At 39.3% G+C, this 14,945-nt stretch overlaps 1 protein-coding gene and 2 pseudogenes across 1 annotated transcript; all 3 read left to right on the top strand.

The window, feature by feature from the left end:
* Window positions 1-221: 221 nt before the first annotated feature.
* Window positions 222-1,343, top strand: LOC110770326 (2-hydroxyisoflavanone dehydratase pseudogene; annotated as a pseudogene).
* An 8,422-nt stretch (window positions 1,344-9,765) lies between these two features.
* On the top strand, window positions 9,766-11,179 carry LOC110770325 (2-hydroxyisoflavanone dehydratase pseudogene; annotated as a pseudogene).
* A 1,534-nt stretch (window positions 11,180-12,713) lies between these two features.
* LOC110770334 (small ribosomal subunit protein uS9) lies at window positions 12,714-13,465 on the top strand. Its single transcript, XM_021974454.2, has one exon. The coding sequence runs from the start codon at window positions 12,863-12,865 to the stop codon at window positions 13,298-13,300; it is 438 nt and encodes a 145-aa protein (XP_021830146.1). The 5' UTR covers window positions 12,714-12,862; the 3' UTR covers window positions 13,301-13,465.
* Window positions 13,466-14,945: the final 1,480 nt, after the last annotated feature.

Below are 14,945 nucleotides of genomic sequence, written 5' to 3'. Positions count from 1 at the left end.
CACTCACATATTTGTTCAATGTACTATAGATCTTTTGGAAATCTGGATTGTGGAAAACATCTTCGCAAATAAAATTCAAAACAGCCTTGAGGTTACGTTGTTTGACTGCAAATAAATACAGGCACATGTTGGCTACTTTGGCTGCTGTTACTGCATGATTGTCAAACACGTCTCCTCTCTTTCTCTGTTTTCTAATGAATTTAAAGGCACACTCTTGCTCTCTCAAGTTTCACAATTCTTAGTTATCTGCATATCTTCTCTGATGGCTTCCACCACCAAAGAATTAGCCTTCAAGGGCGTTCCTTTCATCAGAATATACAAAGATGGAAAAGTTGAACGCCTCAGAGGGTCTCCATATGTGCCCCCATCTCCTGATAAGGACCCAGAAACTGGTGTCTCCTCCAAAGACATCACAATCTCACACAACCCTAACATCTCAGCTCGCCTTTACCTCCCAAATCTCCCTCAAAACCAAATCCAAAAGCTCCCCATCCTGGTTTACTTCCATGGTGGAGCATTTTGCGTTGAGTCAGCCTTCTCACTCCATGCCCATCGTTTTCTCAACCGCTTGGTCTCAGAAGCCCAAGTTGCAGCTGTCTCTGTTGAGTACAGGCTTGCCCCAGAAAACCCACTTCCTGTTGCTTATGAAGATTCCTGGGCTGCTCTTCAATGGGTTGCTTCTCACTCAAACAACCAAGAATTAGATGGCAAAAAAGACCCATGGCTAGCCAAATTTGGAGATTTTGACAGATTGTACATTGGTGGTGATAGTGCAGGTGGCAATATTGCACATAATTTGGCTATGAAGGCAGGACTGGAGAGCTTGTGTGGTGGTGTGAAAGTTTTGGGTGCATTTCTGTCCCACCCTTGTTTTTGGGGATCCAAGCCAATTGGGTCAGAGCCTAAAGGAGAAGACTTTGAGAACACTCTGGAGTATAAAGGTTGGGACGTTGTTTATCCATCAGCTCCTGGAGGGATTGATAATCCAATGGTGAATCCGGCGGGTGAGGGTGCCCCGAGCCTGGCTGGACTCGGGTGCTCTAAGCTGCTTATGTGTGTTGCAAGCAAAGATCATCTGAGGGATCGAGGGGTTTGGTATTGTGATTTGGTGAGAGAAAGTGGGTGGAAAGGAGAAGTGGAGCTGTTTGAAGTGGAAGGAGAGGAACATTGCTTTCATCTCGGGAGTGAGACTGTGACAGAGAATGTTAAGAAACTGCTCAAACGCTTGGGTTCTTTTCTTGTCTAGTATTGTCATGCGGGTTTGCTCATGTGTTTAACTGTTGACCTCTGCTTTGATCTGTTTTTGGTGTTTAAAATAAAATAAATAAACTTGTTTTGCTATGTGTTTAATCCCATGAAGACCTATTTACAGAAGATTGAATACATAAAACTAAATATGATATGCAGGCAAGAGGAAAAAAAAGAGGAGATTTGGTGATCTGTGCTCTCCCAAAGCGCTGAGATGTATACAGTATGAATGAAGTGAATGATTACTTAATGAGGGGCCATGGTTTCACTCTGCCTTGATCAACATTTCCATTATTTGAGCTGTGTCAAGTGATATCATAGCGAGTTTTGAATTGTTATATTCTAAAGACACTGTTTTTCATTCAAAATGAATCTGTCACCGTTAGTTTTACCTAACAAGCCACTGGAAAGGATTTTCGGCCTACTTTCCGATGCAAAAGGCGGTGCCTGAATCAGATATTTCTTTAAGTGGTTAGCACAAGCATTTCACTTTGCTGCTTGTTGCTGGAGTATCACACATCAATTCACTCAGTTGTTTTCTAATGTTCATTTGCTTTAGTTTACAAGTTGGCTTACACCCAATTTCACCATTTTTTTACAATCTTCATCTGCAGGAACTATGTCTACGCAATGTTGTATAGACAACAATCACACTGTCTGATATGTTTCTTCTCTAATCAAGTCTAATGGCTCCCACTTCCACTTCCACTTCCACTTCCACTTCCACCACCAAAGAAATAGCCTTCGAGCTCCTTCTTATGATCGTGTGTTAAAATTTCAGGTCTCGCAGTGTTGCATTTCTCTCTTTCTCTCTCTCTCATTGCATGTTCAAACCTTAATTTTGCTTCTTCTCATTGTATCTTTGCTCTGTTTCTCAACAGCCATAATTGTTGGCATGACTTGTGGACTCATATTTACTTTCCTTACACGCCAAGGATTCCTATATTAAATGTAATTGATTTTACTTTAATTCATGATTTCCTACTGTAAATAGAATTAGGAGTTATTACTTTCCTTGACCTACAAGGATTTACTGTACTATAAATACGACCTCCTACAAGGAGAAGAATACACAAAAAATTCCCACAAACAATATTATCTCATATTCTCATATTTTAGCATGGTATCAGAGCGGCGATCTTGGGATTGCTGCTAAACCCTAGCCAACCACATCGAACCACATGTCGATGCCGCCATAGGGGATCAAGATTCGATTACCCCTTAGGGAGGTAGCACTACCGATTCCTCTACCACCCAGACCCAGAATCTAGAAAAATTGAGGATCAAGATGACCCAATTTTTGAAGATCCAAAATTAGACCCCGACCAAGAACCTTGAAGAATTGGCGACCCGGATGAGCCAGTTATTGAAGATACAAAACCATGTCTCGACCCCGACCTCGATCTTAGAAGAATTGATGTCAAGAATGACCTAATTACTGAAAAAGACCTCGACCCAGACCCAGTTACTGAAAAAGGCATCGACTCAGAGCTAGACTCCAACTCCGACTCAGACTAAGATATTGACCAAGACTCAGATCTCGACCTAGACCCCGAATCAGACTCAGACCCATATCTCAACTTTGATTCACACCCATATATTGACCAAGACTCATATCTTGACCCAAACCCCGAATCAGACTCCGACCTAGATCCTGAGTCAGATCCCAACCGAGACTACACCATATGATTCTTCCTCTGCACATATTACGACTTCCCGAACAAAGATCCCGACATATATAGAATAAATTGCACACATTGTAGTGATCCAAGACACACTCATGAGACTTTTTCAAATTGAATGGCTACCTCGACTGGTGGGATGAACTCAAAGATCGTGAATGATGTGAAGCTGCAAGGAGTGGTTCTGGTTATGTATTCCATACTTGAATACATGTGATTCCATAGGATGGATCATTGACTCTGGCGCAACCGATTATATGACGTTTGATCTTGATGATTTTTTGAGTACCACCCAACCTAGACTAACTTGTATTGCTGACGCCAATGGAGTTACTTATCGTATGATAGGGGCTGGTACTGTTGCTCTCTCCTGGTCTCTCTCATTGCCTAATACTTTACTTGTTCCACCTCTATCCAATAAGTTGATGTAAGTTGGTCAGGTAACTGAATAAATTGAATTGTTGTGTACTAATTGTTTGTGAGTAATAAATCACGGTCGTGAGCTGGCCGAAGGAGCCCCCTTTCTCGGCCCTGGCACTTGCTCGTAAAACTGAAACGCAGCGTTTCAACAAGGTACTTTGCCTTCCTAAAGACAAAAGAAAAAGCTAAGGCATGATCATCTCGGCCTCGAGTGCAGGCCGAGGCCGAGGCCGAGCAAAATCATGGCCAGAAATATTAAAGTCAGATCATCACGTGATAGAAGGGACCCATGCTTCATTTAATGAAGTAGCGCCTGTTTAATGCAGCAAACCCACTGGCCACAAATAAGCATTTAATGCATGAGGGAATGTGGGAAGTGACTGAAGTCAGGTTTTGGCGACAGAAGACAGAGTGATTAGACGTAGACATTCTCACAAGAATTCTTGCAGCTTGAGAGATTAGATCACCAGCTATCAGAGCAATAAATGCGTCTCCACGGCCAGCGGCGCAGAAACCATGATTAGGGCGGCAGCCGAGATTCACCAGGATTTATGGGGTCACACCACCATGCTTCACGATCCCAAATGTCGATGGGACACCCACTTGCGCTAATCAGACTCCACTATGCGTAAATTCAGCCTCGATTACTCATCCAGGAACTCTTCCTATAAATACAAGGCTCGAGCTACATTCAAAGGGTTCAAACACCAAACCAAAGCCTCCCACAGAGCAACTTATTTTTTCCTGTAATGCACTTTCAATATCTTTACTTGCTTTCCTAGGAGTAGTGTTAGACTGTAAGGAAAATTCATTCATCAATATATCATACGACCCTTGATTTTCAAGGCGCCGGAGCACCATCCCTGTTGTTCGTTCACTCACCCCATATATCATACGACCGTCGCTCCCTGAGCGACGCGCCGGAGCACCGCCCAAAACCCACCACCAACACCATCACTCAACGGCCTTGTAGTTCAGGTCGTGAACCTAACAGCCGAGACTAGTTCCTCTCTCAGCTACAATCGTTTGATTAGAAGACAAGTTCAAACAGGCGCACCACTTATCCATCCTACACTCATCAACATCTCGACGCACGGTAGACCGTGCTGGCACGCCCGCGCACAACCGCACCGCACCCAAAAGCAGGAAACCGCGTGTCAACGCATATCCCCTCGGCCCGGAACTCCAGGCCGTGAGATTTGCGCGGCAGACACTAATTTACCCGAATTTTTGTTTGCTTAAAGATATTCACACTAAGGAGATTATTGGTCCTGGTACTAAGAGAGGGGGGCTCTATTATGTGGATTACTTCAGTACTGACATGGCTAACAGTGTGACGCATCCCTATGATAGCAAGCAAATGAAAATCTGGTTGTGGCACCATCGATTGGGACATTGTAAAACATGCCCTAGGCTCTAAAAGCCTACATAAAAGAGGGGGGAGGGGGGGTGAAGTAGGCTATATGGTAATAACCTATCTTTTTCAAATTTAAGCCCAGCTAAGAATTAATAAGCGGAAACATAAACACATGCACAACCATGGTGTTTAATTACTTAGCATCTGCAGTGAGTAAATAGAACTGACTGCATGAAACTGGATTGATACAAACGACACCACGTATTAATACAAATAGAAACCCTTTGAGATTTTGGATCAATACACGTTAGTGTACTGATGTCATTTGAACATGATGCAGTAAGTACAACTATTGACAACATGAATATAAACATACACAAAGATTTGTTAACCCAAAAACCCAACAAGAGGGAAAATTGGGGGACCAAGCCAGTAAGAGAATCCACTATCAACGAGAAGTACAAGATACAAAGGGAGTTGAGCTCCATCTACACTCAGTAGGCAGCTAACTATCTAACCTTCTAGCAAAGCACAATATTAGCTCATCGACACACAATAGGCAGCTAACTATCTAACCTTCCAGAAAAGCACAATCTTTACGTCTCAGCAACAAGTTCTCTTCCAGTCTTTGCATGAGCATTCAGCTCCAATTTTAACAGACAAATCTTCATGGTTTGCAACAACACCAAGCTCCAAGTTGCAAAAAGTATAATGATATGAAGTGAGTTGTGGTTTCAGATTTTCATCTTTCTTAATCACAAAGAATGATTAAGCTAGACAAATGAAACCAAGTGTTGTGATGATTAAATTAGAAGTTCATACTTGAAGCATATAGTTTAAATCAACATAACAATAATGAAAGAACAGACTTAGCCGAAACCAATGTGAATATACTTGGAGGATTTTTATGTGTATGCAATCATACTCATACTCTCAAGTAATTAACAATGGCTGAAACAATAAAATAGTTTTTGAATGCTCAACATCAGATATAAAATGATTTCAAAAACATAGAACCGGGTCTGCATCAAAGATGCAGATTTTCTATTTTTACATGTCTAGCATGAATGGTTCTTCTTCAAAGAACTGATAAAAATGAAGCAAGTTCAAATGAACTTCTCAACCTCTTCCTTAGGTCTAGCTTAGTATATATAGAGACTTGATTCGAATGAAGAGGGGATATTTTGAACAAAGAGAATCATTCACCCAACCACATATAATATAAAGAATGCTGTTTGGTGGCTAAAGTATCTGAAAGGGCAAGACTGCAGCAAACTCTTGATTCGAATGAAGAGAATACTTTAAAGTTGAAAACAAGTTCCAAATAGGAATTCCGACAGTCAACCAAGATTCTCTAATCAAGTAAAGGAAAATAATAATGTATATGCAATCTGCATATACAGTCGTGAAGGGGATAACATGCTATTGGAAATAGCTGTGCCATGAGCTACAACCATTGAAGAGAAAGAACCCATGCTTTGTCAGAACACATGTGCAAGAGTGGAGAAAGATGACATGTGCATAAAAGAGAAAATAAATACTCCTTTTGAGAAAACTAGTTTCAAGAAAGAACATATTATATAATAATATGTTGTATTAAAAAAAAAACTAAAAGAGAGAATAGAAGGAGTTGGTTGAAAGCATGGAGCATTGACTCCACAAGCAATAAAAAAAAGTAGCCCATGTGCAAGATAATATAAAGCTTTCTTTGGAGAAAACTAGTTTCAAGAAAGAAAGAATATATTATAATAATATGTTGTGGTCACATCAACATGAGGTAACTTCATCCAAGACTCTTACTTTTGAAAACAAGTTTCAAGAAGTTTAAATTGATCAGAAGATATTTGAAGTCTTCATCGAATGAAATCAAAAGTTGAAGATATTTTTAATAAAATATTAATTGATACAGCTCAAAGTGGATTGAAACAGAATATCAAGGATTTATATAGAATAAAGCAAAACACGTTTTTAAAGCATGTATCAATCCATGTGTATGAATGCAAAGTGAATGATGGATTAAAACAGACTGGGAAGGATTGATACATAATGAAACAGAAAATGAATTTTAAGGCTTATATCAATCCTGTGTATTAATCCATGTGAATGTATGCAATGATTTTTGAATTGCAAAGATGACACTTTTGAATCTAGCATGTACATTCAAACAAACTTAAACCAATACATATACCTCAGCAAAATACACTAGTTTTATCATAAGAGGAGAGCCAAAATATAATCCTTACAGATATCCATCCTTTAGTTATATGAAGCATATTCTACCAGATTTATTATTAGATTTCAAGGACTCCGATTTCAAATGTGATACTTGTATTTTGGCCAAGAGTCATCGTGTGCCCTATCCTTTGAGTACGAGTAAGCGTACTGCTCCATTTACGTTAATTCACTATAATGTCTGTGGACCCTCACTTATAACTGCTCATTTTGGGTTCCAATGGTTTGTAACATTTGTGGATGATTATACTCGTATGACATGGCTCTCCATGATGAAGACTGAAAATGAAGTGTTTACTATGTTTCAGTCTTTCCACAAACATATTGAAACTCAATTATCTGCCAAGAGCCAAGACCCAGATTTTTGTCTCTGACAATGGTGGAAAATATGTCAACTATGACTTTCAGACTTACTTTAAGACACATGGCATTATCTATGAGACCACTTGTCTCTAGACACCGCAACATAATGGTGTTGCATAACGAAAAAATTGACATCTCCTTGAAACAGGCCAAGCACTTCTGATTGAGTCCTATGCTCCTTGCCACAATTGGGATGATGCCGTTGTCACGATTGTTTATTTGCTCAACCATATGCCTTCTCGTGTCTTGGACTTCCGTACTTCGGTCCAAGTGCTCGCTCAACACAGGCCCCTGCCCTTTGTCTAGATGCTCACACCATGGGTATTTGGATGTGTGGCGTGTATATGCTACATGTCCAATAGTAACATGACAAGTGGATTTGAATAAAAAACAAATTATGTTTTGAAAATTTTCTCTTTTTTTATTAAATTTTTTCTAAAAGATTTTAAATGTTAAACTATTTAAAAATATATATAAATGACGGGTGATAATTTCGCAAATCTCAGGGACCATTTGTGATAAAACCCAAAATGTTTTAAAATATTATTTAATCCATGTGGCGTCCACGTCAGCAATCTAACAGAAAATTTGGATGGAACCTGACGGAAAGACCAAATTGATGTGTGAGGTGTAACATAAGGGACCAAAAATGTTAGAAAAAAACATAAAGGACCAAATGTGATAATTTAGCAAACCTCAGAGACCATTTGTGATAAAAACCCATAAAATTTTAAAGATAAATTTACCTCTTTGTAAAATGATATCTAATGACAAATGCCCCCTCCTCTCCCTCTCCCTCTCCACGCTCTCGCCCTCACTCTCCCTCTCCGAGTTTCCTCCCAGTCTCCTCCTACCTCTCAAGGTCCTCCCTCTCTCTCTCCCTCTCAGTATATGATTGTATGTTTTTGAACTTTGAAGTGGAACTTCAATTTGCACAGTATTCTTGTGGTTGTTTTAGTTAGTGGGTTTTAATCGTTGTACAAATTGATGAAGATGGTTGGTTTGTTTGTGTTGTTTTTGTGCATAAAATGCAATCGAGCCACAAATGCAATCGAGAATGTGGTGATAATTGGGTCATGTCCCACTGGAGTTACAACAGCAAGTTACGCAGCTCAAGCCAATTTGAAGCCTCTGGAGTTCGAAGGGTATCGATCGGGTCCAGTCCAGGGGCAGTTGATGATCACTACTGAAGTTGAAAACTTTCCAGGATTCCCAAATGGAATTACTGGTCCAGATTTAATGGACAGGTAAACCAACCAAGTTCATGTTGTATCCTTGACTTGTTTTAAATTGTGGACAACCTAATTGTTTTTGTTTTCTCTTTTTCTGTTAGCTTTCTTATTGGGAGCCGTAATGCAAGGTTCAACTAAGGATTTCAAGTTTCAAGGGTAAAAGGCCTTCAATGGAGGATTATATTGAGGCAAATATATCTGACGTTGATGGCCAGATGGTTGCATTTGGTGTTTTTGATGGTAAAGTACAAATCAAGTTGTTCGTTTGGGAATTTGTTGGAATTAATAATTAATAATTATAGGGTATTTTAGGAATAATGGTGGGTGGAAAGATAAGATTGTATTTTTTCAAATTTACATGGTGGGTAGGAAAATAGGACTAAGGGGGTGGAAATAGTAGCACTCTTTTTGAAAGGTACAAGAGGCCTATTTAAGTTAGAATAGCCCTAACGTTTTTACACAGAAGCATTAATACGTATATACGTTCATATACTTCAAGAGAGAGAAATATATAAGTTCGCCACTAGGACTTAGAATATAGATAGGTCAATTATGGGAGGCAGTCACCTGTAGAATTTCAAGCACCGAGAATGGGTGAAATTACTCGGTGCATGATCAGCAAATATATAGCCACCCAAAACTTTATAGTTTCCAACACATGCTTTGGTTAAATACATCTTATTAGTTATAAAAAATCAGATTCACATCTGTAAATAAGGTGTTTTTTCAATGAAGTTGGGTGTTAGGTAGGCTGGATTTTTGTTTTAGCCCTTCTAATTATCCAGGTGCAGTATTTTGAATATATTCAAAATAATGCACCTAATCAATGTACTGGAAAAGAGATATCATACTGCTGGAAAAGCTCTCTTAGTTGCTTTCCAATGCAAAAGAAATTTTCTTCAAGTGGCATCCCGCGCATTTCTGTGTTGACTCTTTCTTCCCTTAGTTGTTTGTTTTCTAATTTGATTAGTTTGCTTCACAAATCAAATCACTCTATTTTTAGCTTGTGAAAGTAAGAGTGGCAACAATTTCAATAGGTGTGGATGAATTTGCTCTGCAATCCAAGTTTGAAAATGCTTGATTAAATATTTTTGACACCAAAGTCCACTTAAAAAAAAACCATTATTCATATTTCACTCACATATTTGTTCAATGTGCTATAGATCTTTTGGAAATTTGGATTGTGGAAAACATCTTCGCAAATAAAATTCAAAACAGCCTTGAGGTTACGTTGTTTGACTGCAAATAAATACAGGCACATGTTGCCTACCTTGGCTGCTGTTACTGCATGATTGTCAAACACGTCTCCTCTCTTTCTCTGTTTTCTAATGAATTTAAAGGCACATTCTCGCCCTCTCAAGTTTCACAATTCTTAGTTATCTGCATATCTTCTCTAATGGCTTCCACCACCAAAGAATTAGCCTTCAAGGCCGGCGTTCCTTTCATCAGAATATACAAAGATGGAAAAGTTGAACGCCTTAGAGGGTCTCCACATGTGCCCCCATCTCCTGATAAGGACCCAGAAACTGGTGTCTCCTCCAAAGACATCACAATCTCACACAACCCTAACATCTCAGCTCGCCTTTACCTCCCAAATCTACCTCAAAACCAAATCCAAAAGCTCCCCATCCTTGTTTACTTCCATGGTGGAGTATTTTGCATTGAATCTGCCTTCTCACTCCAAGCCCATCGTTATCTCAACCGGTTGGTCTCAGAAGCCCAAGTTGTAGCTGTCTCTGTTGAGTACAGGCTTGCCCCAGAGAACCCACTTCCTGTTGCTTATGAAGATTCCTGGGCTGCTCTTCAGTGGGTTGCTTCTCACTCAAACAAGCAAGAATTAGATGGCAAAAAAGACCCATGGCTAGCCAAATATGGAGATTTTGACAGATTGTACATTGGGGGTGATAGTGCAGGTGGCAATATTGCACATAATTTGGCTATAAAGGCAGGATTGGAGAGCTTGTATGGTGGTGTGAGAATTTTGGGTGTATTTCTCTCTCACTCTTATTTTTGGGGGTCCAAGCCAATTGGGTCAGAGCCTAAAGGTGAAGATTTTGAGAAGACTCTGGAGTATAAAGCTTGGGACTTTGTTTATCCATCAGCTCCTGGAGGGCATGATAATCCAATGGTCAATCCAGTGGGTGAGGGTGCACCAAGCCTGGCTGGACTTGGGTGTTCTAAGCTGCTTGTGTGTGTAGCTGGCAAGGATCAGCTGAGGGATCGAGGGGTTTGGTATTTTAATTTGGTGAGGGAAAGTGGGTGGAAAGGAGAAGTGGAGCTGTTTGAAGTGAAAGAAGAGGAACATTGCTATCATCTCAGGAGTGAGACTGAGACAGAGAATGTTAAGAAATTGCTCAAACGCTTGGCTTCTTTTCTTGTAAGCTCGGACACTGCAGTCCCACGAGGTTCCGCACTGAATATTTACCCTAGACTCTAAACCCTTTATAAATCCATCAGGGAATTCCTAACTGATGGATTTCCCTTTCATGTATGTGTTTTCGTTGCTCGAACCTTGTCTGACATATTCTGTAGTTGTTTTTGTGCATTTATGGTATTGTGAGTTATCCAAAGCAAAAACTGGTGAACAAAAATGTGATGAGTAAATTTGATTAGTGTATCAGTGCTCTTAACTTTATTTTCTCATATTTATTCTGGTTTTTACACTATCAAAAAAGAAAATGACAAGAGGGAAAATCCCAAAAGTAGAGCTCAACAGTCAACACATGAGCAAACTAGCATGATAACAAAACTAGACAAGAAAAGAAGCCAAGCGTTTGATCATTTTCTTAACATTCTCAGTCTCATTCTCACTCCAGATATGAAAGCACTAGTCCTTGTTAAAACATCACCACCAGCCCACAGCCCAAGTAAACATCAGCCCAGCCCCTATGCAAATATATCTTGAAGAATTGAGAAGAGCTAATGTCGGCTGAGGTGAAAAAATTAATAAAACTAATATAAATAGAAGGGAACATACAAATATATTTAACATAACTGGACAACTTTTTAAGTGGGTTGGGTAGGTTATTGAAATACAAGTCAGTTATTGGGTTTCAGTAGCTTTGCATCCAATTTTTTGTTCTTCTAGAATCATGCAGCCTTTTCCACGCATCGAAATGAAATTAAAACTTCAGTAAAAGGACAGCGGACTTGACATAATGTGTTCTGTTTAGAATATTTAGGAACTTCAGCAGAGAGGCTGAAACGTTCCACAACTAAAACGATTCTATTATTATTTATTTTTTTTATAATAGAAAGCGATCGAATTGTATTCAGATAGAGTGAAGGAATTACACTGCACAGGCATGTCTAAAGTGGCCTCATTATAACATTCTCAGGAAAAACTCTAAGGTAATGTATCCTCCTGCACGATATCGATTCTTTAATGTTGTGTCCCACACTACTATGAGTGCCATATAGAATGCATCCTCAGCTATTGTTCGCTAAATGTATCCTCCTGTATTGTTATAATCCTAATGTATCAAATTACTATATCACAAACAAACAATTAAACATTCAATTCAAAAAAAGTCAAAAAGGAAAAACTCATAACCTAATTTTCACAAAAATTTAATAAAAGATGAAATATATAAAGAAAGAAAATTAAAGACAGAAGAAGAGAGAAGAAGCATATTGGAGAGAGAGAGAGAGAGAGAGAGAGAGAGAGAGAGAGAGAGAGAGAGAGAGAGATACCTGGAAAAAAGTGAAGAAAATAATATGTGGAGAAAATAGCAGATAAGAACCCTAGGAAGAAGAAGATGAAAATTGATTTTTCACGTGAATGTGTGTGTTCTTTTTCCCTAGCTCTATAATTAAGTGGGTATTATCCAAATTAGGGTGTGTGGGTTGTATTAGTTAGTTAGGTAAATGAGAGTATTAAAAGCCCAACTCATTTAAAATAGTAGATATTAAATAATACAAGTTGACACCAAACACCTAACATAAATTATTTACTTCTATACAGAGTCTATTACGATGTACCAAACATATCACAATTTCGCAAACAGAAAAGGGCCTAATGGCCAAGACTATTTACAAATGGGCTATTTTAGCCAATTTCGCAGACAGAAAAGGGCCGAATGGCTAAGAACACCACAGGTGTTAGCAAATAATCGAGTTGCACGGACGATACATTTTCCTCTGGGTGACCATCTCACTGTTGTGTCACAAAGTAATCAGAGCCGTCCACACGATCAAAAACCCTAAATCCCTCTCTCATATATTATTTCCCACTCTCTCTCTCGCGCCTCTTCGAGCTCACAATCACTTGCACACACAGAGCCACCAAAAGCCCTAAAGAAGGAGACCCAAAACCCAGAGCAGCAACCATGGCGACCCCAGCTATAGAGTCCGTTCAGTGCTTTGGCCGAAAGAAGACTGCGGTGGCAGTGACCTACTGCAAGAGGGGGCGCGGCCTGATCAAGATCAACGGCTGTCCGATCGAGCTGGTGGAGCCGGAGATCCTCCGGTTCAAGGCCTACGAGCCGATCCTTCTGCTCGGACGACACCGTTTCGCCGGCGTCGACATGAGGATCCGCGTCAAAGGTGGAGGCCACACGTCTCAGATCTACGCAATCCGCCAGAGCATCGCCAAGGCCCTTGTGGCGTTTTACCAGAAGTATGTGGACGAGCAGAGCAAGAAGGAGATCAAGGACATCTTGGTCAGGTACGACAGAACTCTCCTCGTCGCTGATCCCAGGCGCTGCGAGCCCAAGAAGTTCGGTGGTCGCGGTGCCAGAGCTAGGTTCCAGAAGTCTTACCGTTGAGAGATACTCATCTCACCTTTTTTCCATTTATTTTATTTACTGTCATTTCCAATGATCTTATCATTGTTTTGGCTTAATTTCTAGTTTTGAGTTTTGTTATGGATTTTTGAAGTGTTTGGTAAAACCTTGGTTTGGATATTTATGCTTAGTTATATTTTCAAGCTATTTTCAGGAATGATTTAATCTTTTTTGGGTTCTATCTATTTGTGGTGTTTGATTCTTAGTCATTGTTCTTATTGACTTGAAAGGGTTTTTAGTGCCCATTGCCTTTTACTTCATTTGGTGTTCAAATTCAAAATGTTATCTGAGAAACTGATAACATGATATTTTTCAATGAACCCAGATGCCTTATTGAGCTTACCTTGCTGTTCATTGTTATGGAATAACAATTCAAGTAATTTCATAGAACCAAACCTGGAAAATGTTTCTCTTGGTCATGGAGCTTGTGCCCTAAAGTTCAATTTTTGCCCTGATACCATGGTTAGGCTAGTTGGAGTAGCTTAAGGTTAGGCATTTCATTTGATCTTTGCCCTAGAAGAAATTGGAAATGCATTTGACTATCACAATTCAGAACCCTGGCCTTAGGTTTTGCAGTCTTGGATGATGGATAGCAGGCTTTATCTGAGTCTTTACGTGGACATTGAATAAGTTGCTTATTCCGTTTGCCAAATGCTCGTTTTCAGATAATGTAAAATGCAGTGTTTGCGTTCTGTGTTAAATGTGATGTCTAACAGAAAGTAATTCTTGTCTACTTCTGGGAAAACCCTTTATCAGACGTCTAAATTTACCTGTAACCTGTTTCATATGCCCCTCCCTCAGCATCTAGAGATTCCGAGAGAGAGTCGGGGTATGAAATTGAAACCTGGTGCAAGTATGGAGGAATGATTCTCAGAGACTGCATTTTATCTCACTTCATGTATATAATTTTGTAAGGTTATTGTCAGCCATTATCATCTTGTGAAGCTTGGCATGGCACGGCGAGGGAGGGTGAATCAAATGGAAGGCAAAACGGTGGGGTGGGAAGTCATAGGGAGAATGAAAATTTGTTAATTAATTATGTTGCAGCATCGTAACCTTTAGATCATTTTGAATGGTCAAGATCAAAAGTCTTATGTAGCAGGTATGAAAGAAAACTGGTAGAGAATCCCAGATAATATTTATTTTCCTTGGCTAGTTTCTTCAAGATGATTTGTTTTTAGGGGGACTGAATTTCAAGAAAATGTTGAGGATTGTGTTTTGTGCTAGACAAGTTTAGAACTTTTCTTTTGGGGGTGACATTTTTGAAGTTTATATCACACGCCAATTATAATGATTCAAATTTATCCAGTGGGCTAAGCCTATATGTTTATAATTTCAGCGAAGAACCATAAAGCATAACTTGTTCGTTTCTCTGTTCATTAGGAAAACAATTGTTTGTTCGATGAGACATGAGAATTTTTTATTGTCAACAACAAATATTGAATCTTGACCAAAATAAAAAAAACAACAAATATTGAATTGAAAATTCAGGATTGTGATTGAACCGATTCAAAATCTTTCTGGTTTTAACATAATTTGAATCTGAATTTTGAATTCCAAATTTTCGGACTGAGGTTGGAATACAAGTCAAACAAAAAATGTAGTGGAGAACTTTGGAATGTGATTT

This window comes from Prunus avium, chromosome 1 (genome assembly GCF_965620075.1).
Source record: "Prunus avium chromosome 1, drPruAviu1.hap1.1, whole genome shotgun sequence".
Lineage (NCBI taxonomy): Eukaryota > Viridiplantae > Streptophyta > Magnoliopsida > Rosales > Rosaceae > Prunus > Prunus avium.
The sequence above is the reverse complement of the archived record's forward strand: the minus strand, read 5'-3'. Positions and strand labels throughout refer to the sequence as shown.

Coding starts and splice junctions, on each gene's coding strand:
- LOC110770334 (XM_021974454.2), top strand. CDS start 12,863: ATGGCGACCCCAGCTATAGAGTCCGTTCAGTGCTTTGGCCGAAAGAAG.